Here is a 27,693-nt window from a genome sequence, read left to right on the forward strand (position 1 = left end):
AACTATTCCCATGAAATTTCATCTAATTAAGGCAGCTGCTTAATAGGGTCAAATTGTTCTGGTCTTGTGTGCTGCAATCCACTGTACTTAACATAGAGACAAACAAAATGATGGAATACATCATTGCAAGTAAGCCCAGTAAATTTTCTATTAACCCATTATCTTAAAGAATTAGCAGCACATTGACACCAATCATCAGTTCACTAATCAAACCTAAATGCTTGAAAATCTGAAACTCTGCAATGGAATCCCAAAATCTGCATGATGGTAATTTAGGCAATTAATTAAAAATATTAAATTCATGACAGGGATGCAAATGGACTCCCTGAGCCTTTGCTGAATTAAATCTCATAGAAAGCTACATCTAATTTAAATATCAAAGTTCAAAATAAATTTTGTTATCAAAGTGTGTGTGTGTCACCATATAGAGCCCTGAGATTCATTTTCTTGTGAGCATAAGAAATCTATAGAATATTGTGCAGAAAACAACAAATTGTGTAAATTCAAAAAGAACAATATATACAAATAAGCAATAAATATCAAGAATTTGAGAGCACAAGATGAAAACAATCAGATGCAAATTAAATTGTTCTAATTTGAGAAGACAGTGAGAAAGAAAATCATGAATCTATATTGCCATCATTAACTCAGTAGGCTACAACCTTTTGAAAAGAGAACAATTACAGATTAATGTTGGAGGAACTCAGAAGAGCAGGCACCAACTGAGGAAAAAAGTACAGATGAGATTTTGGTGTGAGCCCAATTAGCAGCAGAAAAAGAAGAGGAGGAACAGATTTAAAAGGTGAAGGAGGTGAGGGAGGAACACAAGGTGATAGGTGAAACGGGAGGAGGAGTAGGGATGAAGTAAATACTGGAAATTGATTAGTGATATTAGACTGGAGAAGATGGAGACAGACAGAAGTGGACAGAAAGCCATGGAAAAAAGAAAAAGGAGAGGAGTACCAGAGGGAGGTGATGGACGGGCAAGGAGGTAAACTGAGAGAGGAAAAACAGATGGAGAAAGGTAAAGGGAGATGGGTCAGGGTGCTTCACTAATGTTCAGGAAATCAATGTTTATGTCACCAGGTTGGTGGCTACCCAGATGGAATGTAAGATATTGTTCTTCAAACCTGAGTATGGCCTCATTGTGATAGTAGATGAGGCCATGGATTGGCATATCGGAATGGGAATGGTAAATAGAATTAAAATGGGTAGCCACTGAGAGATTACAAATCACTATGTCACGTCAATTTTCTAAAATCAATGGTCATAAACCCTCCCATATCAACTAGCTTCCAATTTCTGCTGTACAGATCTATATATTCTCACTGCTGAGGCCATCAAAATTTTTTTAAATCTTTTATAGGAACAACAGCATAGGTGCATTAATAATTCATTTAAAAATCTTGGTTTAATGCAGTCTAAACACTAATGAGAAATGTCCTCATTATTCAGAAGAGTTGAGTTTACTTCTGAAAGTATGTTGACGTCTTTAGATTGAAGAAATTGACCTCTGCAGTTTCTTTATGCTCTCAACTCAAAAAAATAAGCATAGTTTGAATCAGAAGGCTCAATTTCAAATCTGTTCCAAATTGAGTCATAATTGTTCACTTTTCAAATTCACCCATAATGCAATTTCTCCAATAGACAGTCCACTCTTTATAGTCTTTTATTGTTCTACCACTCATCCCGGAATACAGCTCCAAATTATCACTCCACAAATCATGGAGCTTTAAAAAAATGCCTAATATGGCAATTTTAAGTTTTACAACCAATCCTATAACAATGATTAATTGAAATTAATGTCAATTCACTTAGTACCCTCTTTTGAGGTGATTCCATTTAATAAATAAATATGATCTATATTTGGAACCTAACCTAAGAATTCTGGTTACAATTTCAAATATTCACTTTGACCAGTTTGTTAAAAAATTCAGCTTATTTTTAGCAACAAGTCGCTTCATAAAGAATATTTTCACTAATCTAAAGCAAGTTCTGCAATGAAAGTGACCAATGAAAAATAAATCTGTCAAGAAAATTTTATTCCTCGCAATGAGCTTCCTGTTTAAAATAGCAGTTAGCTGTCATGACCACGGAAATCTCCGCTATACAGAAATGGAGGACAAAAAATTATGACCACATTAATTACATTTCCTTCTCTACCAGAGGAAATCAGAACACCTCAGGTATGCACATGGAATGTAGATGAGCTAAATGTTTTTCTACTTTACTCCAGGTATGAAGACAATAGTTAACTGGAAAACCTACCTCCAAAGCCTGGCGAAGAAATAATCTTTTCTCAGATTTCGCCCACTCAATGCATTCTAAGCACAAGTCTACCTGTAAAATCATGATTGGCATGTACAAAAGAACATATTAAATAATTTACATGAAATTAATATGCAAAAGCCACAACAGCCAAATAAAAAGTGGTAATTAATACATGGGGACAACATATTTAACAGCAACAATAAAAAAAATCTACCAATATCATAATTAAAATTACACTTTTTGCAGGTTTTGATAAGGTATTTCAGAGCCAAATTTTGGATAGGTTACAAGCTATTATCAGCTGAAATGCTGATAATGGTTCCTGCCACCAACTTTATTCCCATCTAAGAAAGTCCAAGATACAGTAAGTTTATGTATGAGATGCCAATGTCTTGATCATGACATTAATCCTGCACTAATTAGGACACTAGGGAATTCAATTTAACCAAATCAAAATTGCACTTTTGTAAATAAATTACAACATCAGTTAAACTATGACCTATCACTTCCTAGTTTCGTATTTCATTCCCCTTTTGCATCCACCTAACTTCTAGCTTATAATCCTTCACTCCCACCCCCACTACCCTACTTTTTTTTCTGGCTTTTCCCCTTCTTTTCCAGCCCAGATGAAGGGTCTTGACCCAAAACATCGACTGTTTACTCACTTCCTTAGATGTTGTCCGACTTGCTGAGTTCCTCCAGCATTCTGTGTCAATTGCCTTAGTTAGCTATATTCCAAATAAGTTAGCTCTTACCTCCTGACCAGTTGCTTCCTCCATATCCAGAAACATGTCGAGCAGAGACCGAACCAACCGAGCAGCCTTAGCCTTACTAATTGAATTCAGGAATGGCCTGACATATTTCAGCAGTCCCCCCAGTTCTTTAGAGGAAACAAATTTCAGATAATTAGAAGAATGTATATAGAAATAGAAAATCATGAATTAATTTAGCATGAGATTACTGCGTTTTTGCTAGATATAAGGTTAGTACCTTTTCAATGTTAATGTTTCCAAATCTTCATGAAATCAAAGCTTATTCAAGCTGAATTCCTCTCCCCACCCCTACGTAACTACAACTGATGATCACTTTCACAGGAACATTTTGACAGGGTTATGCACCTCCTTATCTTAGATCACCTAATTATCACAGGTTAAAATTTCAATTACTGCTGTCAGAGAGGAAGAATGAAACAAATTAGTTATTATGATATGTAACTAGCTCCAGGATTCAACAAATAAAATTGAATTCGAAGGCATGGTTAAAAACTTAGACAAGAAAACATGGGAAGGCAAGTGATATGTTCAAAAAGCTAAGAACTGACAGCAATCGAGCTTTTTGGAAGTTGTGCAGTTTCATTTTGGTAGCGCAAGACATCAAACAGTAGGATTTATATGCTCAGGAGTTGTAGACATATGACAGAAAATACATATTAAACGTGATTAAAAATGCAGTACAGCTAGGATAGGTCATTAATAAGTAGGTAATTTACTGGTTTGGATGGTAGCTTTCAAGACACTGCAAGTAGTTTTAAGATTGGTAATTAACTGTAATTCCACAACTACAATCAACAAAATAAATACATCAATTGTGCACATTAAAAGCAAAGAAAATGGCTCACTGAATCTTTGCAGCAGACATGAACCCACTGCAGGACTGTGCAAGACTGCCTTATTCCAAAGATTCATACAAATTTACTGCAGTTAAAGAAAAGCACACTACAGAGAAGAATAAAGTTATGCACATGTACTAAAGTGTTTTGAATTCTAGAGCACATAGATCCAGAATATTTAATCCTTCCAATCAGAAGTGCAGAAGCACAAAAGACTGCGCACAAAAGCACAAAAGGATGGAGAGTAATCCTGAAGGGTTATCCATGTGTATGGGTGGGAGGAAGAAAGGGAAGTCTGCTGATGTTTTGTTGCTTCTTGAATTCCATTTTATTGTTTTCTGTGTTTTTATACAAAGCACTGTGGACATTCTATGTTGGTGCACTTGGCCACACTTACGGTACTTATGGTACATATGGCAATACATGTGGGCTGCCCACAGCAGATCTGTAACTATGTTGCTCATTAACACTATGTTTCAATGTGCATGTAATAAATAAATTTGAAACTGAAAAGTTATCAACAATTTGACATCAGAGATAGAAACAGAGATTAAAAGAGGAGAGATAAGTTTTATCTTAACCATACCTGTGCTGTCTTTACGACATTTATTTAGTTTATAATATTTTCGCTTAGTAATTCATTCGATAGTATTTTCTAGTTAGAATTAGAAGTGTTTAAAGTATATTCATTGCATGTAAAATATATCGGCATGTGATGACGTCACATCCGGTTTCGCCGCGTCTTGTGGGAAAGTACCGGTTTGAAATTAACACGAGGGTGGGGGCTCACCACGAGGCACACCTGAGCAGAAGTTGTTTTGCAGGCATGAGAAATCACAGTGAGAGCAACGCTGTAAGTTAATAGATAATCGATATATTGAACTAAGATGTTAATGCCGATCCTGTTAGAAGTAACGACGGCCGATAATGTTTATGCTTTCGTTAGTTAAAGAGTTGCGGATAGTTTGCATTGAAGTGTATTTAAAGTAGTCAATGGAGCAGGTAAACTCTGCCTGTATACTGCACCTTAGTGTAATGCAGTTATAGTCACCTTTGCAAGTATTTACAATTGAAATGTGATATTAAGGAAGGAACAAATACTGTATCAATCTTGTATTGTTTTATCAACAGTTTTCACCATATGTTAATGTGAAGAGTGAACAGTAAATAGTTATTCTTACTGAGATTCGGTCTCATTGACTGTGGTTTATCTCGACGTTGAATTCGGCGTTATTAGTACACGCGAAGGAGAACGTTACAATACCTCTTCCTACCCTATCAAACATAAAACTGTTATTCCTTTTCTCAGCTCCTATCTCTGCCACATCTGTTCTCAGGGTAAGAGTTTTTATTCCAGTACATCTGTGTGGAAGAAAAATACTAAGACCTTGTGATGGATGTTAAGGGGTTAATGATGTTTTTTCAAAAATGAAGAGTGTGAATTCAAGTCAATTATCTGTGATTTAGATACACTTTGTGATTGAAATGTGCTCTGTAGATGAGAATAGTTATGTCTGTGCTTCTTTGTTCTGTGAATTGTCCCATGTCTGCAATAGAGCAAGCCTGATATACTTGCCTGGAACTGACACTTAAAGCGATGTATAACTGTAACTGTTCAAGGACATACTGTTTAACTTCATTATTCTGTACAATTATAGTCCTCCTTATGGCTAGGTGCTTTTTGTCACATACACTTGAGGTATAAATGAGAGTGTACTTTATTGTTAAGCGTAGTTCCGAGATCCCACTTTTAGGTGCTTGGGCTCCCCATGGTATCATGTGATAAATAAAGGATTTCTCTAAGGCACTCTCCCTCCGAATCCAAGTATTTTTTTCCAGGACAATCTGAGATGCCCACATTCTTTAAGAAACACAGGGTTTCTCTTCTTCTGAGATGTTAAGGAGTTAGCATCTCATAAGCCTCCTGTAACTGGCTATTTTGTAAGGGTCATAGTGACTAAGACTTTGCAAAAAGTATAGAAGCACGTGTTTCTTACAAGCAGGTGATACTATTCATGATAAAGAGAGATTTACGAGTTTTAAGTGGTATTTTACATAAGAAACTGGGGGATGAAGTGTGGCAATGGGGAGGGACATGGGATGTAAGAAGTTCAAAACAAGCTGAAAAATGATCTGGAAGAAGATCAGTCATAATAAATGCAAAACCTTGATCAAGGAATAAAACCCGGTGGACAAATAGGGAATGAAATACAGGATCCCGGGAGCATGTCTGGCTTACCGACCCTGTTTGATGACAGTGATCACGATGAGGACTGGCTAGTGACAAGAGCCTCACCTTCGTATCAGGAGCCATTACTAGCCATGGGATCTGAAAATTCTCTGGGGTGAAACAAAGGGGGAGGGGGAGGATAGCTCCCCTCTATCCAACCATCCTGTGAGGTGATACTCAAGAACAGATAAACTCCAGGATAACTCTATAACTCTCCAGGATTATCAACCACACGATGAGGATCAGACTAATCTGATAATCGAGGGCTCGGTAAAAGCACTCCAGCAGCCTATTAACACCACTATAGCACTAGAATGTAAACCGAAAGCCGGGGAATCAGGGTCGGATTACTGGGAGCATTCTCTATCTTGCTACAAGACTTATGCAGGAGACCAGATCTTCAATAATGGGAATACTTCCCCCCAGTTTATACGCTGCTGCTCCAATGTCCCCCCTTCAAGTTAGCCACGATGATTAAAACCAACAATATGGACTGGCCAGATAATGACCGTAATCGAATGCAATGGAATGCAATGCAAAGTAGTGTAAAGAGGGTTTCTTCTTTTGGTTAACTAGCAGGAATGCTAATTTACTGATAACGAGAATGGTATTCCTTTGTAAACCAAATTGGGATTAATGTTCTTTCTTCTGAGTCTGTAAGCTTTTGTTGACGGGCTTTTGGGCAGATCGGCGCGATGGGGTCGAGAGAGAGGACACAATGCTCTAAGCTGGGCGAGGATCGGACCCCAAAGGGGGGTCCGAGGCCGGGAGATTCTCCGAGGAGGGGGGGGGGAATGAAGCTAGATGTGCTTGGTTGACCACACAGAGGGTCCTGAGCTGTCTGGAGAGTCGAGGAGTTCGGAGGGTCCTGAGCTGCGAGTCGAGGGGATTGAATGGTGGCCAGAAGACTTCAGAAATTGACCTCCAACAGTTGTGCACGAAGTGGTTTGGACTTTGATAAGTTTGGCGCCTTTTCTTTATTTTTTTTCTCTTCATATATACTGTTGTTATATATCGTTATATCGTTATTAATCACTTAGTTATAGTAACCTTTATAAATTGTACTCATTTAATCGCATATGGTGTACTGTCTGTTTTTGGGCGAGGTGGGGACATCACACAGCATCCACACCAGCTGATTACCCAGTTTGGCAGGGCTGAAGGCTGCTCCCCCTAGACAAGAACGAGCTGAGCGAGCCTGAGGCGACCAAGGGGGTTACATTGTGGGGTGCTCGTCCGGGGTTGATTTCTGTGGAAGCTGTGTGATCACCCTATTTAAATTGTGTCTGCGGCGAAGAGTTGGTGTGCCTTTGTGGGTGTGCGATTGCTGGTTATCGCTGCGTGTGTGTTGGGTGGGGTGGCTGCTGTTGCTAGCCTGGAGGTCGTTGTTCGAGTTCCGACTAGTGCTGACGAAATGGCGGTGGGACCATGGGCTGTCCGTACTGTTTGGAGATTGAGGAGTGACAGGTTGGGATGTTTCAGCAGTGGTGAGCTCCGCCCGGTTGTTGGAATAATGTCCAGCCCTAAAGGGGCGGAGACATGGGCGGAGCGGACCCCTCAGTTGTTGGGTGAGTGGCAGTGCTTAGCTGAGGGAAAGCGACAGGGACGGGTTGAAAGTTTGAGTAGGCGAGCTGGTGACTTTGTTAGAACTGTCAGGCGCAATTACCTCGAAGTGACCGCTGCCAGTTCTGGGAAAGTGTGGGAAAATGCGTGTGGTTCGACTGGAAGTCAAATGCCGCAGCTGGGGGGCTTATCATATCCGTGGCAGGAGATTGGTGGGAAGTTTTTAGGGTATCCCTTTTTGCCTAGGGGGGCAGATAAATTGCTTGAGGTGCCAAGGGGATCTGTCAAGGGGATCAGTTGTTCCGTTGATTCGAGAGGTGTTGGGAAACTTAGAGGAGGCCCAGCGGGGGAACGGCTTGTGGTCTCTGGGGGAGCACGTTCCCAGCAATGTACCAAGGAACTCCCGAAAGGAACAGACTCTATTCCGGAAGGCTGAGAGGGGCCACGCGCACAGGTGTTGTTATGGATGGATGGAAGTCAAGTTAAAGCCATCCTCGGCACTGGGGCGCCAGTTAAGTTGCTGTACAGTTTGTTTTATAACCGTTATTGGAAGCACTTACCCTTGACGACATTGAGGACACTGGAGATTCGGGGTACCAGTGCCGGTGATTATCCAGACGACGGTTGTTGGTCAGTGAAAATGGAGTACTTGGAGGCAAATGTGGAGGAGACTGAAGTTCATGAATCGTTAATGCTGATGTGTCCGGACACTGTTGAGACGGGCAGCGTTTCTGTTCTAGACAGAACCAATATCCTACTGGTGCGCTTGGGGGCCTGCCCGGAGGAGGCGGGTGAGCGCTGTTTGGAGGCATTGTCGATGCACTCAGAGTTTCGAGCTGCTTGTGCGGACGTGTGTAGCAGCATTGGGCTGGTACTGAATTCAAACAAGAGCCAGTGGTGGTACGGCCTGGGGGAAGTATCTGAGGGTGAGACCCTCTTCGTGGATGCTGCGAAATACCACAAGGGAGGGGAGTTGACTGCTGAAGACACCTCGGAGAGAGAGAGGTTGCGGCGACTGGCCCCTACAGCCGTGGAAGATGTAGGCAGCGTGTGTGTGGATTATATTGCGTTGAAGAGGCGCACTGTCAGTGACCAGAATATGGCCCTGAGGGCCAGAGAGGCGATGGCCTGTCTGAATGGTGTGAAGTGGTTTAAGGTGCTGGATCTGAGGAGTGGATGTTGCCAGATACCGATGAGTGGGGCCGACAAGGAGAAGACGGCCATTATAAATTCCCTAGGAGTCTTCCGGTCCGAAAAGATGCCACAGGGCATATCCGGAGCCCTTGCAACCTTCCTGCTGGGCAGGTGGAAGACCATAGGGGATGTGGAGGCGTTTGGAGTTTTGGTGTATGTGGATGATCTCTTGGTGTTTGGATTTGCCTCAGGAGAATATGAAGTGAGGTCGTTGCAGGAGCAGCTGAGAACTACCGAGTTAAAGTGTTTTCGGGGCGAAGGTCGCAGCTCGTGAGTGACTGTCTCTACGGAATCAAGTTTGAAATGAAGACGGAGAGACTGGAGAAAGTGATCTGGAACCATTCGGAAGACTTACAAGTTGGAGAGAATGAAGAAAGTTGTCTGACTGAGGGTAATAGCAAACTGAGAACCCGGAGAGGGGAGTTTGCGGAGGTGAAGAAATTACAGACGAATCTCAGAAGAGAGAAGCGGAAGCTTGAAGGGAACCTGAAGATGACCATCGACAGTTCAAATGAAGTGCAAAACCTGAAAGTTGATCTGGAAGAAGTCATGAGGAAGAAAAAGCTGGAGAGAAATGCAGTGAATACTGAACAGGAGGCTGAAGAGACTGCGGGAGCAGTGCAGGCCACGTGTTTCCATTTGGAGAAGATCAAACAGCAGCTTCCGATCACAGGAATGAGGAAGAATACAGATTCGATGGATGATGTGCTGGATGTGTGGTACATGCTGCTTTTTGCTGACTTTCCCTCGATTGAGGAAGAGACCTTTGGCCCTTCTCCCATTGAGTCAGGTGTAGCGGGGAGGGTTAGCTGTGTGCAGTGTGGGGCATGAGTGAGAGGTTGAGAGAGGAGTTGGTAGTGGGCCCAAGGTATCCCCAGTTGTGTCCGAGCCTGAAGGGTTTAGGTGAGGGGGTACGGAGAAGGGTTAGGGAACTCCTAGATAGTTGGCCTAAGTAGCGCCTGAAAAACAGGGCGTGAGGGTTACTGTGTGGGGAGGAGATGTCACTGTTTGTGCTTGGGTTACGGTGTGTTGGCAGGAAAGGTGGCGAGTTATTTAGTAGTCATGAGGACATGATTTTTATTTGGTGGAGGGAGAGTATAAAGAGGGTTTCTTCTTTTTGTTAACTAGCAGGAATGCTAATTTACTGATAACGAGAATGGTATTCCTTTGTAAACCAAATGGGGATTAATGTTCTTTCTTCTGAGTCTGTAAGCTTTTGTTGACAGGCTTTTGGGCAGATCAGCGCGAAGGGGTCGAGAGAGAGGACGCAATACTCTAAGCTGGGCGAGGATCGGACCCCAAAGGGGGGTCCGAGGCCGGGAGATTCTCCGAGGGGGGGGGGGGGGGGGGATGAAGCTAGATGTGCTTGGTTGACCACTCAGGGTCCTGAGCTGTTTGGAGAGTCGAGGAGTTCGGAGGGTCCTGAGCTGCGAGTCGAGGAGTTCGGAGGGGATCGAATGGTGGCCAGAAGACTTCAGAAATTGAGCTCCAACGGCTGTGCACAAAGTGGTTTGGACTTTGATAAGTTTGGCGCCTTTTCTTTATTTTTTTTCTCTTCATATATACTGTTGTTATATATCGTTATATCGTTATTAATCACTTAGTTATAGTAACCTTTATAAATTGTACTCATTTAATCGCATATGGTGTACTGTCTGTTTTTGGGCGAGGCGGGGACATCACACAGCATCCACACCAGCTGATTACCCAGTTTGGCGGGGCTGAAGGCTGCTCCCCCTAGACAAGAACGAGCTGAGCGAGCCTGAGGCGACCCAGGGGGTTACAGTAGTTTACTACTGGGATCCCAGCACAGAGTCTGGACCCACCTGAAAGGGAGTTGCAGTTAAGCATGAATTTGTCCAACAGGGTGAGGGACACTGACGGGGGTCAGATAATGGCCAGTATTGTAACCATACGTCTGAACTGGGAAACCGGGATTAGGATCAATTCCCTGATTGGCCTTACCCCACCTATGATGGTCGATATGCCCCAGAGCCCAGCCAGGTGATGTCAATAAGGGGACGACCCCAATGACCTTATCTCCCTGAGTGAAGAAATGGGCCACCCCAGCGAGCTCCCATGGACTGTGTTTTAACTGTGTCCGACTAAGACAATGGAAGGCAAGGCGCCCCTGGGGACAGCAGAGACGCCCAGTTTCAAACCGGTCAGTAACGCCATTCTCCAGGAACAATCCTATTGCTAACTGACTCTTGAAAATGTTGCCCATTGTAAGTAGCTCCCCACAAGAGAAACCCCACATAATCCACCATTAACCTCCCGGGGTTCAAATGAACATACCAACGGATGCAACCCCTATGAGTGAAGTTTCAGAAAGGAAGCATATACCCTGATAACAGTGTCTTCTAATATTACCCAACATCAGCCCGTAAATGTGCTCTCTTCCCACTCTGAACGGACACAGCAGCTCTTCAAGCACGACAAAATCACTATGAGACAGCCTTATTGAGCTGTTAAATCTTTCTTCTCATAGCCACTTGTTACCCAATGCAAGAATACACAGTACTATGGAAAATAAAACAATAACTTTTTGTTTAGTAGCTTGCCACTAGAGAGAGAGCCCTCCTTAGGCACACACAGGAGCCCATTCTAGAGGTCTCTGCAAAGCCCAGAGATACTGAGTTTTTATATCATTTTTTGTCATGTATTCAGGAAAAACTTTTTCAGCTACCCCCACAATCACATGCCTAACAACTGTGGTATTTTCGAGGCACAGACCATTTGTTCACAAAAGGAAAAAATTCAGACCACCGGGACAATGTGCACCATTAAATCATTTCTAACTTTCCCACACTTCAGTTCTGCATCTTTGTAGACAGGATTTAATTTTAGATTACGGCATCCTACACCTGCAAAGCCATTTTAGACAGGGTATATTTTTAAATTACCACATCCTGCAGGTGCAAAAGCCATTGCTGCGTATGTGGCTTGCCATCGAATGTCAGCAGAATGAACTAACCCTTTTACCATCTCAGACCAACCCGCTGCTGACATTTTCTCACTGCTCCACTTTAAACCCATCCACTTTCCTAATGTAACCACTCCAGGTTACAGACAACTCTGAACCCGATTGCGTGCTGTGAAATCAATTTCTCACTACAACCCATGAGGACCTCACGGACCAACCCCTACAGGACCCCGTCATAACCTTGTATGTCGATGGAAGTTCTTTCACGGGCCCTCAAGGTTGGAGATGTTCAAGCTATGCTGTGGCCACAGATAACACGGTGCTCGATCAGGCAGCCTTTCAACCAGCCGTGTCAGCACAAAAAGCTGAGTTATTTGCCCTCACACGTGCCTGCATCCTGGCTGCCAACAAACGTGCAAACATCTACAGTGACTCTCGATACACCCTCGGGGTAGCTCATGTCTACGGAGCGCTTTGGGAGTGCCAGGGTTTCCTCACCTCCTCAGAACATCCATTAGCAATGCTACGTTTGTACAGAATCTCCTCACCGCCTTACAGCTTCTAAAGACATCGGCCATCATTAAACGCTCCGCTCATACCTGTCAGATTGTTAAAATCTCCACCGGTAGCACCATGGCTGAAGAGGTTGCCGAAGTCACAGCCCAGAGACGAAATTATGGCCCCACCAGGGCCCCACCAAAACCCCCTACCCTCTCAGACAGCACGGGTATGCCTGACATGCAAGTCGTTCGCTCCCAAGGAGGAACACAGACTATGATCACAAATGGGCTGTTAGGAGGGTCCCGTGATGGGCCTCTGGTACACCCCTGCGGGACAGGTCTGTGTCCCTACCCAATTTCTACCAGTCCGCCTTGATAATATTCATACTAGTACCCACCTCGGAAAGGAGGGAAGGGTAAACAGTTTGCAGCAAAGATGGTGGCATCCGAAATTGCAGTAAGCACCAACATAGAGGGCAAAAGTATGTTTAATATGCCGTAAGAACAATGTGGGAAAGGGGACACCATGTGTTACTCCCTTAACCTGGAGGCCCCTTTTAATGTTTACAAATTCATTTTATTCAACTACCTAGAGTGCATTGTTACAAATAGTGCTTAGTGATCACAGATGGGTTTAGTAGATAGAGGCAATCTTTGCTTTCTGTAGACTGCGTGCCACCGTATGGGAACACTGAGGAATCAACACAGCAACAAAACAGAAGGTCTACAGAGCTGTGGTACTCAATACCCTCCTGTATGCCTGTGAAACGTGGACTGTGTATCAAAGGCATGCAAAACAGCTCAACCATTTCCACATGACTTGTCTTCGCAGAATATTAGGCATCAGATGACAAGACAAAGTACCAGACACTGAAGCTCTCTCTAGAGCAAGTCCACCATCAGTCCACACACTGCTGATGAGAGCACAGACCCGGTCGGCAGGTCATGTCATCTCTATGCCGGAAGAGTGCATACCTAAGCAGCTCCTTTTTGGGGAACTCTCTGCTAGAAGACACTTGCATGGAGGGCAGAAGAAATGTTACAAAGACACACTAAAGGCCTCCCTGAAGTCGCCTGACACAGACACGACCACCTGGGAAGCGCTGGCACAAAACCGCGCTGCCTGGTGCAGCCTCATCCACAAGGGCTGTCAAGCACTAACGAAGCACAAAATAAGTGCGAGCTGCTCAAGTCCAGAGCCACCAGAACAACAACTGCAATGCCCACACAACATGTGCCAGGACATTCGATGCCCAAATTGGCCTGACCAGTCATCTTCAGACACACTGCATCCAGTCTCGAAGTGACTAATGCTGTTGAGGTGTAATGTTAAGAAGTTAGCATCTCGTAGGCCTCTTGTGACCCTGGCTATTTTGTAAGGGTCATAGCAGCTAAGGCGTAGAAAAAAAGTACAGAAACACAACTGTTTGCTTACAAGCTGAGCAGGTGACGTGATCTTTGGTATGCGACCTGTGTTTAACTTCAGTTCTTGCTTAGAGTAACGTACCATTGCTTGATTAATTGCTGTGAGAGACATACCTGCTTTGTACTTACTATCGCACTTGCAAGATAAGCATTAAAAGGAGTAGGTATTTCCAGGGCAAGAGGCTCTGAGTGGTAAGCCTGTGCCTGTCTGTTTCCAGACATAGGGGCAGTTAAGCTGTTACACGGACAATTTATAGTTGATAAGTTAACAATAACCATTTGTACAGAAAACCAAGGGGGTTGAACCCACATGTATCCAGTGTAGGACTGCATGTGTATTAAAGAGCTCTAATTGCTTTTGAAACCAGAGAGTGCTTAAGGAAGGTTCTCTTTGGTAAATTGCTAATAAAGAGTTAAAGTTCTATTCACCGTAGTATGTGGTGTCTTTGTATCAGGTAGATCAAAAGAAGTTTACAAAAGAGGTCTTCATGAATGACAATAGATGAACACTTTTCAAAAGGGTTAACACTTTGTTAAACAATAGCAGCCTGTTTTTTCTGAAAGAAACTGTGATAATCAACAGATGTGCTAATTTAGTTATTCAATGCTGAGCAATATTTAGAACATAGAACACAGAAAACCTAAAGCACAGCACAGGCCCTTCGGCCCACAAAGTTTTGCCAAACATGTCCCAACTCAGAAATGACTAGGCTTACCTATAGCCCTCTCTTTTTTAACTAAGCTCCATGTACCTATTTAAAAGTTTCTTAGAAGACCCCGTCGTATCTGCCTTCACCACCGTTGCCAGCAGTCACCACCTCCCTACATAAAAAACTTACCCCTGACATCTCCTCTGTACCTACTCCCCAGCACCTTAAACCTGTGTCCTCTTGTGGCAACTATTTCAGCCCTGGGAAAAAGCCTCTGACTATCCACACGATCAGTGCCTCTCATCATCTTGTACACTTCTATCAGGTCACCTCTCATCCACCGTCGCTCCGAGGAGAAAAGGCTGAGTTCACTCAACCTATTCTCATAAGGCACGCTCCCCAATCCAGGCAACGTCCTTGTAAATCTCCTCTGCACCCTTTCTATGGCTTCCACATCCTTCCTGTAGTGAGGTGAGCAGAACTGAGCACACAGTACTCCAAGTGGGGTCTGACCAGGGTCCTATATAGCTGCAACATTACCTCTCGGCTCCTAAAGTTAACTCTTCACAGGTTTTCCCCACCATCCTAAGGTTCAGCGTTCCAATGAAACCATTTGTACTCCGAAATGTCGTAAACCGAAGAAGAAATTACCATTAACCCTTTCCCAGTCCCAAAAAATAACCTACCAAATTAAAGCAAATTACACATAAAACCTAAAATAACAATAGTATATAGTAAAAGCAGGAATGATATGATAAATATACACCCTACATAAAGTAGAAATATTGTAGGTTCGGTAGAGTTTCACGTATCAAACTTGGGAAGACAGCTAGCCAAAATCAATTTGGAGAAAAAAATTTGGTATGTACACGCATGTGCACACAACTGCCCGCACTTCATGGTCATGGTAGTCTTTCTCGGGGTAAACTCACGTATAAAGCAGGCATCTTTTGACATAAAAGCGAAAATCCTCTTTGGTTAGTGAAAATAGGTCTTTCATAACAGCAAGTTGTTGTAAAGCAAAAAGTCAAAAAGCAGGGGCCACCTGTATTCCCATTCGCTGCTTCCCACCAATCAGCTGATGCTCTAATCATGCCAGTAACTTTCCTGTAATACCATGGGCTCTTAATTTTATAAGCAGCCTCATGAGTGGCACTTGTCAAAGGCCTTTTGAAAGTCCAAATATACAACATCCACTATATCCCCTTTATCTATCCTCTGTGTAACCATATAACCATATAACAATCACAGCACGGAAACAGGCCATCTTGGCCATCCTAGTCCGTGCCGAACCCTTAATCTCACCTAGTCCCACCTACCCGTACTCAGCCCATAACCCTCCACTCCTTTCCTGTCCATATACCTATACAATTTTACCTTAAATGACACAACTGAACTGGCCTCTACTACTTCTACAGGAAGCTCATTCCACACAGCTATCACTCTTTGAGTAAAGAAATACCCCCTCGTGTTTCCCTTAAACTTCTGCCCCCTAACTCTCAAATCATGTCCTCTAGTTTGAATCTCCCCTACTCTCAATGGAAACAGCCTGTTCACATCAACTCTATCTATCCCTCTCAAAATTTTAAATACCTCGATCAAATCCCCCCTCAACCTTCTACGCTCCAATGAATAGAGACCTAACTTGTTCAACCTTTCTCTGTAACTTAATTGCTGAAACCCAGGTAACATCCTAGTAAATCGTCTCTGCACTCTCTCTAATTTATTGATGTCTTTCCTATAATTCGGTGACCAGAACTGCACACAATATTCCAAATTTGGCCTTACCAATGCCTTGTACAACTTTAGACTGTGTAGTCTCCTCAAAGAATTCCAACAGGTTTGTCAGGCAGGATTTTCCTTAAGCAAACAACGCTGACTTTGTCCTATCTTGTTATGTGTCAACAAGTATTCCATAACCTCATCCTTAACAATTGACTCTAACATCTTCCCAACCACAGAGATCAGGCTAGTTAGTCTATAATTTCTTTTCTGCTGCGTTCCGCTTCCAAGACATCTGCCAGTTCCCCCTTCCTCTCCAAATTGATCTGGACATGATTTGAGACATTCTTAACTCTGGCACCTGGAATGCAATATACGACCCAGGTGTCCCTTCTCATCCACAGAATCTCCTGTCTGTTCCCCTCACTATTGAGTCCCCTATCACTACCACTCCTTCTTCACTCTCTTTCCCTCCTGCACCATAAAAACATGCTCAATGCCTATAACCCAGTTGCTACAGCATTCTCCCAGGTCATCCCTCACAATGTATAGTTACGAATGTAACGCAACTCTGAAGGGTACAAAGTCTTTTTTGAGAATCGCAAGATCACTATTAATTTGGGTCTGGGACCCAGGAAATGAGAGAGACACGCAGAATACACAGGGTTTGGAATGTGTCCTGGCCTCAGCAAAATGGAACCACTGAAAACGGCCATTGTCTCTTGGAGACGGAATTGTGTATTGAGTACTGTACTATTCATTGAAGCCCCTCAGGGGATGACCAGAGTGGGCTGGTTGAGGGATTGCATCATCCCAACCTGATTGACATCTGAGACCCCATGCGTAAGGCTAAAAGAGGGTCTGGGGAACAACCCCTTTAGATGCACCAGGAGAAACGCTGGAAATCCAGTGACAACATTTTATAGCAAACGCCAGTGAGAGCTTGTGTGCGTCCTCCCTTGCCTGGGTTGGCGGGCTCACCATGGAAGAATGGCTTTAGCTAAAGGAGTGGCCACAAGTGAACGGCCACACCAACGGGACTCTTGACGGTTCAAAATCATAAAAAGCCGGCCAGTTTTTCTCCCAAAACACTCTCTCTCTCCAACCATTGCAAACCCAGCGGTCCCCAAAAGCTGCAGCCTGCATGAACTGAGTGTACTTTATATTTCCATCGGACAATACACTATCCCCTAGACATCGATAGAGCTTATTTCTTATTGATTATTATTATACCTGCACTTTTACATTTAGTATTGATGACGTATGTTATCTGTATATTTGCATTGATATTATTTTTGTGTATTTTTACTAATAAATACTGTTAAAAATAGTACCATCAGACTTCAACGGACCTCTCTATCTTTGCTGGTAAGTGACCCAGTTACGGGGTTCATAACCGTATCCAAGGGGAATGACCACAGGGCTGATCTGCTCTAACTGCCTACTTCCATTTCTCCAGACAGTCACCCAGCTACTCCCCTCCTGCCAACTTCTGGATGACTACTTCCCCATAACTTTAATCAATTATATCTTCGCTCTCCCGTACAAGCCAAAGCTCATCCAGTTACTGCTCCAGATCCCTAACACAGGAGCTGGCTGCACTTCATTCAGATGTAGTTCCTTGGGAGACGATGGGTCTCCCAGTTCTCCAACGTCTGGCATGAAGAGCACACCACAGCCATTTAAATGTTAAAGTAAGAGAGGGGGGTTAAAACCAAAAAGGAAACCCTAACAGATGCCTTACACAGAGCCAACGGCTCTTCTGAGCCAAAGCCTGTCTGCTCTATTCGATTAATACTTATGACTGAGTGGTTAGACACATCTCCAATGCCACCATTACTGTAGACACCACTTTCACAGGCTGAATCATAGGTGGTGACAAATCAATGTATACAAAGGTAAATTAAAATATGGCTGAGTTGTGCCATAACAACAATCCCTTACTCAGTATCAGCTAGACCAAACAGTTCAAAGTTCAAAGTAAAATTTATTATCAGAACACATACGTGTTACCACATACAACACCTGAGATTCTTCTTCTGCCGGCAAACTTAGTAAATCTATAGGAAATGTAAACAATGGACAACAAACAGTGCAAATGTAGATATAAACCAACAGCAATGAATAATGAGCATGAAATAAATACCAATAAATAATGAGCAGATTATTGACTTCAGGAAAAGCACACTAGAGTTCATGTCTTTATCAAAGGATTAGAGAGGGACAGTATCAGCAACATTAAATTCCTTGGGGTTATTTCAGAGGACCTGTCCTGGATCAAGCAAGTAAGGCCAGGTATGAAGTAAGTACAACAGTGATCCTACTTCCTTAAAGATTCAGCATAGCAACTAAAATTTTGACATACATCTATAGACCTATGGTGGAGAATATCTTGACTACTTACATCTCTGCCTAGTATGGAAACACCAATGCTCTTGAATGGAAAATCCTACAAAAAGTTGTGGAAACAGCTTAGGTAAAACCACCCCCACCATCGAGCACACCTAAATGGAGCAATGTTGCAGGAAAGTAGAATTCTTCATATCAAGGACCCCCACTACTCAGGTCAGGCTATCTGCTCACTGCTGCAATCAGGTGTAAGGTACAGGAGCCTCAGGGCACACACCACCAAGTTCAGGGTTTGTTATAAAAACATAAAATGCTGGCAGAACTCCGCAGGCTAGACAGCATCTATGGGAGGAGGTAGTGACGACGTTTCGGGCTGAAACCCTTCATCAGGAGTGAAGTAACGTGGGATGGTCGAGGGGGGATAAGAAGTGGGGGGAGGGATAAAGTTGAGAGCTGGGAAGTGATAGGCTGGAGGGAAATGGGCTGGGGAAGGTGGAGAATTATGGGAAATAAAAGAAAGAAAGGTAGGGCTAGGGGGAGATTATAGTGAGGGGGGAAAAGAGAGGGAGAAAGAGAACCAGACTAAAATTATAGATAGGGATGGGGGTAAGGGGGGGGGGCAGGGGTATCAACGGAGGTCTGTGAGTTGGATGTTCATGCCGGCAGGAAGGAGGCTACCTAGGTGGGAGATAAGGTATTGCTCCACCAACCTGCGTGTGGCCTCATCTTGACGGTAGAGGAGGCCATGGACAGACATGTCGGAGTGGGAGTGGTCTGTGGAATTGCAGTGTGTGGCCACAGGGAGATCCCACCACTGCCGGAGGACCGAGCGCCGGTGAAAGATCACACCAAATGAGCATCCAACCAGAGTGACAAAGGCAGTAAGCTTTGCGAATAGAAAAAAAGTAAACTTCGAACTTTCTACACTTTCAATTTCATATGCAGGCTTCAATCCTCTACCTCAAGCCTAGAACACTGAATAGTAGGCCTAGACTTAATGACTTAATAATGCTGCTGCCAGAAATAAGTTGAGACTTGACATTCAGAATAAAATGGTAACATGACAAAGTGCTACATTTACCTGCTGCCTGCCCTGTCTTGGCGAGCAGCCTTCCAAGCTCCAGAATGCTTTGCTCTTTCACACAAACAGCCTCTTCATCATCTTGCTGGAAATCACGTTTCACTGACAAATTTAAAAAGGTATCAAATTTAGTAACATTAGAAAATGTACTGGTTCGAGTATTCACTGAATCATTAATAAGAATCAGGTTTAAAATTACTGGCATGGTTCGTAAGATTCATTATTTTGTGGTAGCAGTACACAGCAATACATGATAAAATTAAAGTAAATTACAGTAAGAGCAGATAGAAAAAAAGTAAATTAATTAAGTACAATAGTGCAAAACAAGAGCGTAACCAATAGCATGATAGAATACATGGGCTCTATGTCCATTCAGAAATCTGACAGTGGAGGGGAAGAAGCTGTTCCTGAAATGTTGAGTGTGTGTCTTCAGGTCCCTGTACTTTCTTGTTAATTGTTCATTAAGCAAAGGGATGTCCTGAGTTATAGGGGTCTTTAATGATAGATCCGGCCTTTTTAAGGCATTGCCTTTCAAAAATGAGTAGATAATTTTCTGCATTTACATAGAAGCAATTCTGAGATACCTCATTATTTCAAAAATACGATTTTGTTAATAAGAAAGCCTCAATAATGGCCCCAACTACACCCATTATGCTGAATACCTTATTTTCAACAAGCACATGCAAAAACAGGTAATAAGTTTTGTAATGCAGACAATACAGAGTAAATGAAGGAACTCAGCAGGCTGGGCAGCATTTATGGAAAAAAGTACAGTCGATATATCAGCAGAGATATTTCATCGGAATTGAAGAAGAAAAAAATGAGGAATAAGAATTAGATGGGGGAAGGGCAGAAGAAACACAAGCTGAAAGGTGAAACTAGAAGGGTGAGGTGAAGTAACGAGCTGGGAACTTGATTGGTGAAAGAGATGTAAGACTGGTGAAGAGGGAGTCATAATAGAGGTCAAAAGGCCATCAATGAAAGGGAGAGGAGCACCAGAGGGAGGTGATGGGCAGATAAGGAGATACAGCAGTATGGAAAGGAGAAGGGGAAGGGTGAAAAGGGTGGGGGCATTACTGGAAGTTAGAGAAATTGATGTTCACACCAACAGGTTAGAGGCTACCAGGTGGAATATGATATGTTCCTCGCTGTGTGGCCTCACTGCAGCAGTAGAGAAGCTCATGAATTGACATGTCTGAATGGGAATAGGAAGTGAAATTAAATTGGGAGGCCAGTGGGAGATCCCACTTTTTTTTGCCAGATGTAGGAGTTCTGCAAAGCATTCTTCCAATCTACAACAGGTCTCATCAATATACAGGAGACCACACCAGGAGCACCAGACACAGTATATGGCCTCAACAGACTCACAGGTGAAGTAATGCTTTACATGGAAGGACTGTTTTTGGCCATGAATGGTAGTGAGGGAGAAGGTATAGAGGCAGCTGTAGCAGTTGTTTCACTTACAAGGATGTGCCAAAAGGGAGATCAGTGGGAAGAGACAAATGGACAAAAGAGAAACAAAGGGAGTGATCCCTGCAGAAAGCAGAAAGGTGGGGGAGAGGGAGGTGAAGATTGATTGGTGGTGGAATCCCACTGAAGATGGCAGAAGTTATGGAGGAGAATTATGCATTGGATGCAGAGGTTGGTTTGGTGGTGGGTGAGGAAAAGAACTATCACTGGTGGGGTGCCAGGAGGATGAGGTAAGGTCAAACCTGCGCGAAATGGATGATATGCAGTGAGGGCAGTGAACAAAGGGAAGCCACTTTCTTTGAAGAAAGATGACAAATGAAAAGTGAGAGAAATGATTAAATTAAAGACGGTACTTAAGGAGTCCATTTAGAATGTGCTGACACAGAAAGAACGTGCAAAGCAACTTGCAGGGCAATGTATAAACCAATTTGCAAAATCAGGATGAAACAATAGCTTGCTGATTAAAGAAGCGATACGGGTAACGGGAAGGTATGCTTAACGGTTGAACAATAACGGTGTTAATGCGCTGAGGCTGATAAGTGGGCCAAAGGGTAATCACATTTGTAATTTTGTAATGAGATTAAGGAAGAATGTCTGCACCTCACATGGGTGCAACTCACAAAGTCGTAAACAAGTAGGGTATAAAAAAACTGTGCAAAGTGTAATTCGGCACTCAATCTAGCAGGAGCTGGTTGGGTCCGACTCTGCAGACTCGAAAAATAAAGTTTACCGTTCTGCAAATTGCTGAGACTCAGTGTGTTTCTGACAACGTGGGGGCTCGTCCGGGATCCACACTCCGGCCGCGGTGGACACAAGGAAGGACATCGGAGACGGTGCACCCCGCCGAGTTTGGCGGTCCCTGACTCCTTGCTCGTCGCTCCGGCGCGGCTTGAGCGAGTGATATCCGGACAGCGCAGAGCGGTAAACGGGGAGAAGGGGACAGTACCTGGTACTGGAAGTCCCCAGGACGCACCGGGTAAGTGCCTACTATTATAGTAGAAGGGTGCGGGAATAAGTAAGGACGGAGAAGACCGGGATAGCTACCCGGGGGTCCTCCTGATAAAAGTCCTTGGGACGCACCGGGTAAAGTGCCTACTGTTGCAGTAGAAGGGTGCGGGATTAAGTAAGAGTGGAATAAGATGGGAGGGGGTGGCTTGAAAAAGAAAGAGGAAACGGAAAGACCGGGACCATACCCAGGGGTTCCTCCTGATAGCCCCCTCGGTAGAATGTTTGAGAATTGGGGATGTGGAAGACTAAAAGGGAAACAAAAGAAAAAAAATGATACAGTACTGTTTAATTTGGTCGAAACAGCCGATAGAAAAACCTGCGGTCTGGTGGCCGCGGCTTGGGTCTGAGGAGGATTGGGTACGACAAGCCTTAAACATTTACGTTAATTCAAAACCAAATGTAAAACCGGAAGAAATTGCTTATGCTTTTTGTTGGGCTCCCTGGCCAGGAGTAACAACAAAGAGTTTTAAATTGGGCATTAAAGGGGAGCGGAAGTGGGACCCACTCGATCATTTACCCCCTCCCTATGTCCAGCCTTCTGCGCCCCTTGCGGGAGCAGAGGGAGGACGTGAAGAAAGTGAAAAAACAGAAGAAATAGACCCGGAGAGGGAAGAGAGGGATGTTAGGGAAAAAGCAAAGGCAAGGATCGAAACAAGGAGTGTGACAGGAGCAGATAAGAAAAAGAAGGACGAATCAAAAAGGGAAGAGGTATCGATGTATCCCCTTCGAGAGGTTCCAATGGGAGGAGCACGAGGAGGGACAGGATTTGTAAACGTCCCTCTGACAAGTACCGAAGTACGAGGATTTAAGAAAGATATGAAAACTTTATTAGAAGATCCAATGGGACTGGCAGAACAGTTGGATCAATTCTTAGGACCTAATGTTTACACTTGGGAAGAAATGCATGCGATTATGGGAACGCTATTTTCTGCACAAGAGAGGCAAATGATACGACAAGCTGCAATATCAATTTGGGGAATGAGTTACCGGGGGACCAGAAATTTCCAGTAAACGACCCACAGTGGGACAAAAAGCAGAAGAGGGAAGACGCAATATGCGACAGTGGCGAGAGTACATCATTAAGGGAATAAGGGAGGCTGTGCCAAAAGGTCACAACTTTGCCAAGGCGTTTGGAAAGATGAGAGCCCAACCGACTTCCTCGATAGGGTGCGGAAAAATGTGCAACAGTATGCGGGGGTGGACCCTAATTCGGCAGTAGAGGAACAATTCATACGAATTGAATTTGTATCAAAAGCATGGCAAGACATCCGGAAGAAGCAACTCCAGTGGACCGTCTTGCCCCAAGGGTTCACGGAGTCCCCAAACCTATTCGAACAGGTACTGGAGCAAGTATTGGCTGGATTCCATTGTACCGAAAAGAACCAACTATTACAGTACGTCGATGACCTACTACTATCGGGACCAGCAGAGGAGGTAGTGCGAGACGATACTATAAGACTCCTGAATTACCTAGGAGAAAAAGGATTGCGGGTGTCCAAGAAGAAACTGCAATTTGTCGAGAAGGAAATAACATATCTCGGACACAGAGTCAGTAAAGGGCACCGCCAAATAACCCCAGAAAGAATAGCGGGAATAACTAAAATACCGCTTCCCAGGACAAAGAAGGAAATAAGACAATTTCTGGGCTTAGTGGGCTATTGCCGGATTTGGATAGAGAATTATACCTCCCTGGTGAAGTTTATGTACGACAAATTGGCAAAGGAAGACCGGGGAATAATCAGCTGGACTGAAGAAGAAGTACAGAAGTTCAGGAAAATAAAAGGGCAACTAATTCGGGCCCCAGTATTAACACTGCCAGCACTGGAAAAGCCCTTTCAGCTGTATGCAACAAACAATGAAGGAACTGCGTTAGGAGTACTAACCCAAGAGAAAGGAGGAAAGCGGCAACCTGTGGCCTTTTTATCAAAAATGTTAGACCCGGTATCCCGGGGATGGCCGACGTGCATACAAGCCGTAGCGGCAGCAGCCGTACTAGTAGAAGCAGCACGGAAATTAACCTTTGGGGGAAGAATGACGGTGTATACCCCGCACTCCGTTAGCACCCTCTTAGCCCAAAAAGCTCAGCGGTGGTTGACGGACTCTCGCATACTGAAATACGAAACCATTCTGATGGTCGGGGATGATTTAAGCTTTGAAAAGAACAATAGTTGTAACCCGGCACAGTTCTTATACGGGGAATCAACAGGGGAGGAAACCGAGCATAACTGCGTGGAGCTAACAGACCTTCAGACAAAAAGTAGGGAAGATCTACAAGAAGTTCCCCTAATTGAAGGCGAGGAACTATATATCGACGGCTCCTCCAGATGCATCAATGGGGTACGACACAGTGGATATGCTATTATAAACGGGAGGACTAGGGAGACGGTGGAGTCCGGCCGGCTCCCGGGTAATTGGTCAGCACAGTCTTGTGAACTATATGCCTTGCAGAGGGGACTGCAACTGTTAAGAAACAAAATAGGCACTATATTCACCGATTCTAAGTATGCCTATGGAGTGGTACACACCTTCGGAAAGATTTGGAAAGAACGGGGGTTGATAACAGCCAGGGGAAGGGAATTAGCTCACGAACAAATGATAAGCATGACTCTTGAAGCCCTAACATTACCTCAAGAAATTGCAGTGGTTCACGTTCCAGGACATCAACGAGGAACAGCCCCGGAAGCAATAGGAAACCGGCTCGCAGATGAAGAAGCCAAACGGGCAGCATTGGAAAAAACGGTCCGACTTCTAACCCTGATACCAATAAGGGAAGGGCTTAACAAACTACCAGTCTTCACCCAAGTAGAAATAGACGCTATGAGCCAGCTGGGAGCCCGACAAACATCAGAAGGCGAGTGGAAGACCCCCGACGGACGGCAAGTACTGAATAAGGAAGTAACTCGTCATATACTGCAACAACTACACCAACAAAGCCATTGGGGAATGCAACCTATGTGCGACACTATCCTAAGGGACTATGTTTGTAAAGGGATATTCACACTAGCTCAACAGGAGGTGTGGGGCTGTTACACCTGCCAAAAGGTAAACAAGAAAATGATGCGTGCCACCCATAAGGGGGTACAAACACTAGCCGTCCAACCGTTCCATCGGATCCAAATAGACTTTACGGAACTACCACATGTTCAGAGATGGAAGTACCTGTTAGTAATTGTGGATCACTTCACTCGGTGGGTGGAAGCATTCCCAACCACTAAAGCGGACGCCCCTACAGTGGCACGGATCCTATTAGAAAATATAGTCCCGAGATATGGAATAATGGGGTCTATTGATTCAGATAGGGGAACACACTTTGCCTCAAAAACACACCAGCTAATCTGTGACGCCTTAGGAATCCAGTGGAAGCTGCACACCCCCTGGCACCCTCAGAGCTCAGAAAGAGTTGAGAGGATGAACAGTAGCTTGAAGACGCAATTGACAAAACTAATGATGGAAACCAAGCTACCCTGGACCAAGTGTCTACCCCTGGCCCTACTAAGAATCCGCACGGCTCCTCGAAAAGATATAGGAGTATCCCCTTATGAAATGTTGTTTGGCCTTCCATATTGGAACAAGGTGGAGGGCTATCCTTCCCTGCAAGGGGGAGATGTCTTTGTAAGGGACTATTTACAGGCACTGTCTCGTTCTTTTGCAGAATTGCGCAGGAAGGGGTTACTCGCACAAACCCCACCTCTGGACTTCGCACTCCACCGAACTCAGCCCGGTGACTGGGTCCTGATTAAGACTTGGAAGCCAGAGAAGTTACAGCCGCAGTGGGAAGGCCCATTCCAGGTGCTACTGACCACCGAAGCCGCAGTAAGGACAAAAGAAAAAGGGTGGACCCACGCCGCGAGAATCAAGGGACCCGTAAAGCCCGAAGAAGGTGCAGAATGGTCTTGCGTCCAGGGAGAAGACCCGATGGTGCTAATGCTCAAAAGACGGACAGAATGAACTTTGGGACTGTAATGTATATACTGCTATTGTTGAGAAGCGCTGAAGGGGGATTGATGGTCCTCCTTCTGCTACCATGTCTGATCCCCTGCTTGCGGGAGCTAGTAGCTCGGGTGGCAAGACAAGTCATGCAACCAGGGACCCCAGCTGATCCTGTTCAGGTACTCCTACAAAGGGAAATAGAGCTAGAGGAAGAAGCCTATGTAAACCCGTGGCAAAAGCCCAACTGATAGCACATTCTAAAAAGAAAAAGGGTGGATTGAGAGAAATGATTAAATTAAAGACGGTACTTAAGGAGTCCATTTAGAATGTGCTGACACAGAAAGAGCATGCAAAGCAACTTGCAGGGCAATGTATAAACCAATTTGCAAAATCAGGATGAAACAATAGCTTGCTGATTAAAGAAGCGATACGGGTAACGGGAAGATATGCTTAACGGTTGAACAATAACGGTGTTAATGCGCTGAGGCTGATAAGTGGGCCAAAGGGTAATCACATTTGTAATTTTGTAATGAGATTAAGGAAGAATGTCTGCACCTCACATGGGTGCAACTCACAAAGTCGTAAACAAGTAGGGTATAAAAAAACTGTGCAAAGTGTAATTCGGCACTCAATCTAGCAGGAGCTGGTTGGGTCCGACTCTGCAGACTCGAAAAATAAAGTTTACCGTTCTGCAAATTGCTGAGACTCAGTGTGTTTCTGACAAAAAGCCTCATCCTGAGAGCAGATGTGACAGAGCCAAGGGAAATCAGAGAAGGGGACTGCATTTTTACAAGAGGGTAAGAAGACATATAGACCAAGTAACTAAAAGTTAAAAAATCCTCACATGTAATATCTTTCTGTGTAAATATCTCATATTACAACGTGGGACACCTGCGGCTTAAAATCCGGTGCGGCCTGTACAAGTACAAAATTGATTTTCTTTCTAAAATTAGAGCGTGCGGCTTTTAATCAGGTGCACTCTGTAGTCCGGAATCTACGGTACATCCGGTATTATTTAGTGTCAGGTAGTCAAAAATTTGACTTGGTATATAGTATATATTTTACCTTTCTATGCATATAAAACACTTAAGAAATGTATGTATTTCAATAATTAAACCACTGCGTTGCTTAGTAATAATAGTAGCTTTCATCGGGGCAGCGCCTTTCACATGCTCCATTATTCTCACTTTATCCTTTAAAATTGTTCCAATTGTTGACCGTCTGTAGCCTAATGCTTTTCCAATGAAGATGGCATTTCACCTCTTTCCAAACGCTTTATTACTTCCACTTTAATTTCAATCGTGATCGCTTCCCATCAATGGAACAGAAACACTGTGGGTGGCGGGTCCCGAGCTGTGCCAGCTCCAGAGGTCCACCGGGTCCATTGCACTGAGACAGGCTAAATGGGACAAGTGGGGACTGTGCTGGGTTTGGGTATTTGATCCTCCTCAATATTCTGCGTGGGAATTTAAACTGGAAGTGGCAGTGTTTTTTGGAGGTTGAGTTTCGAGCTCAACATCAACCCGGCACGGATGGTACAGGAGTCACTGGATTGACATCAACCTCTGTTCTCGAGCCTGGTGCTGATCTCACTGCGCCACCAACACTCAACACAGTGTCAACTGCAACAACTTAAAATGGCAGACAGCGTTCTCCTTCCTTGGTTTGTAAGTACGAGTTGTCCGTAAGTCGGACTTTCGTAGCTCAGGGACTACCTGTAATCAGAAGCATGGGGCTCAGAGGAGGTGTGGAGGTGCAGAAAACT

The 27,693-nt window shown here is 44.0% G+C and overlaps 1 protein-coding gene across 2 annotated transcripts in view; it reads right to left on the reverse strand.

Moving 5' to 3' along the window:
• Positions 1-27,693, reverse strand: part of LOC132390262 (26S proteasome non-ATPase regulatory subunit 11-like) — a 159,736-nt gene that overhangs the window by 111,277 nt on the left and 20,766 nt on the right. Inside the window, exons 2-4 of one of the 2 annotated variants that reach the window (XM_059962872.1) lie at positions 19,521-19,622; positions 3,027-3,151; positions 2,269-2,340 (exon numbers count right to left, since the gene is read on the reverse strand). In XM_059962872.1, coding sequence (XP_059818855.1) covers positions 2,269-2,340; positions 3,027-3,151; positions 19,521-19,622 — 299 coding nt within the window. The remainder of the gene's footprint in view (positions 1-2,268; positions 2,341-3,026; positions 3,152-19,520; positions 19,623-27,693) is intronic. The other variant, XM_059962873.1, reaches the window with a different exon arrangement.

Source organism: Hypanus sabinus, unplaced genomic scaffold, assembly GCF_030144855.1.
Source record: "Hypanus sabinus isolate sHypSab1 unplaced genomic scaffold, sHypSab1.hap1 scaffold_822, whole genome shotgun sequence".
NCBI lineage: Eukaryota > Metazoa > Chordata > Chondrichthyes > Myliobatiformes > Dasyatidae > Hypanus > Hypanus sabinus.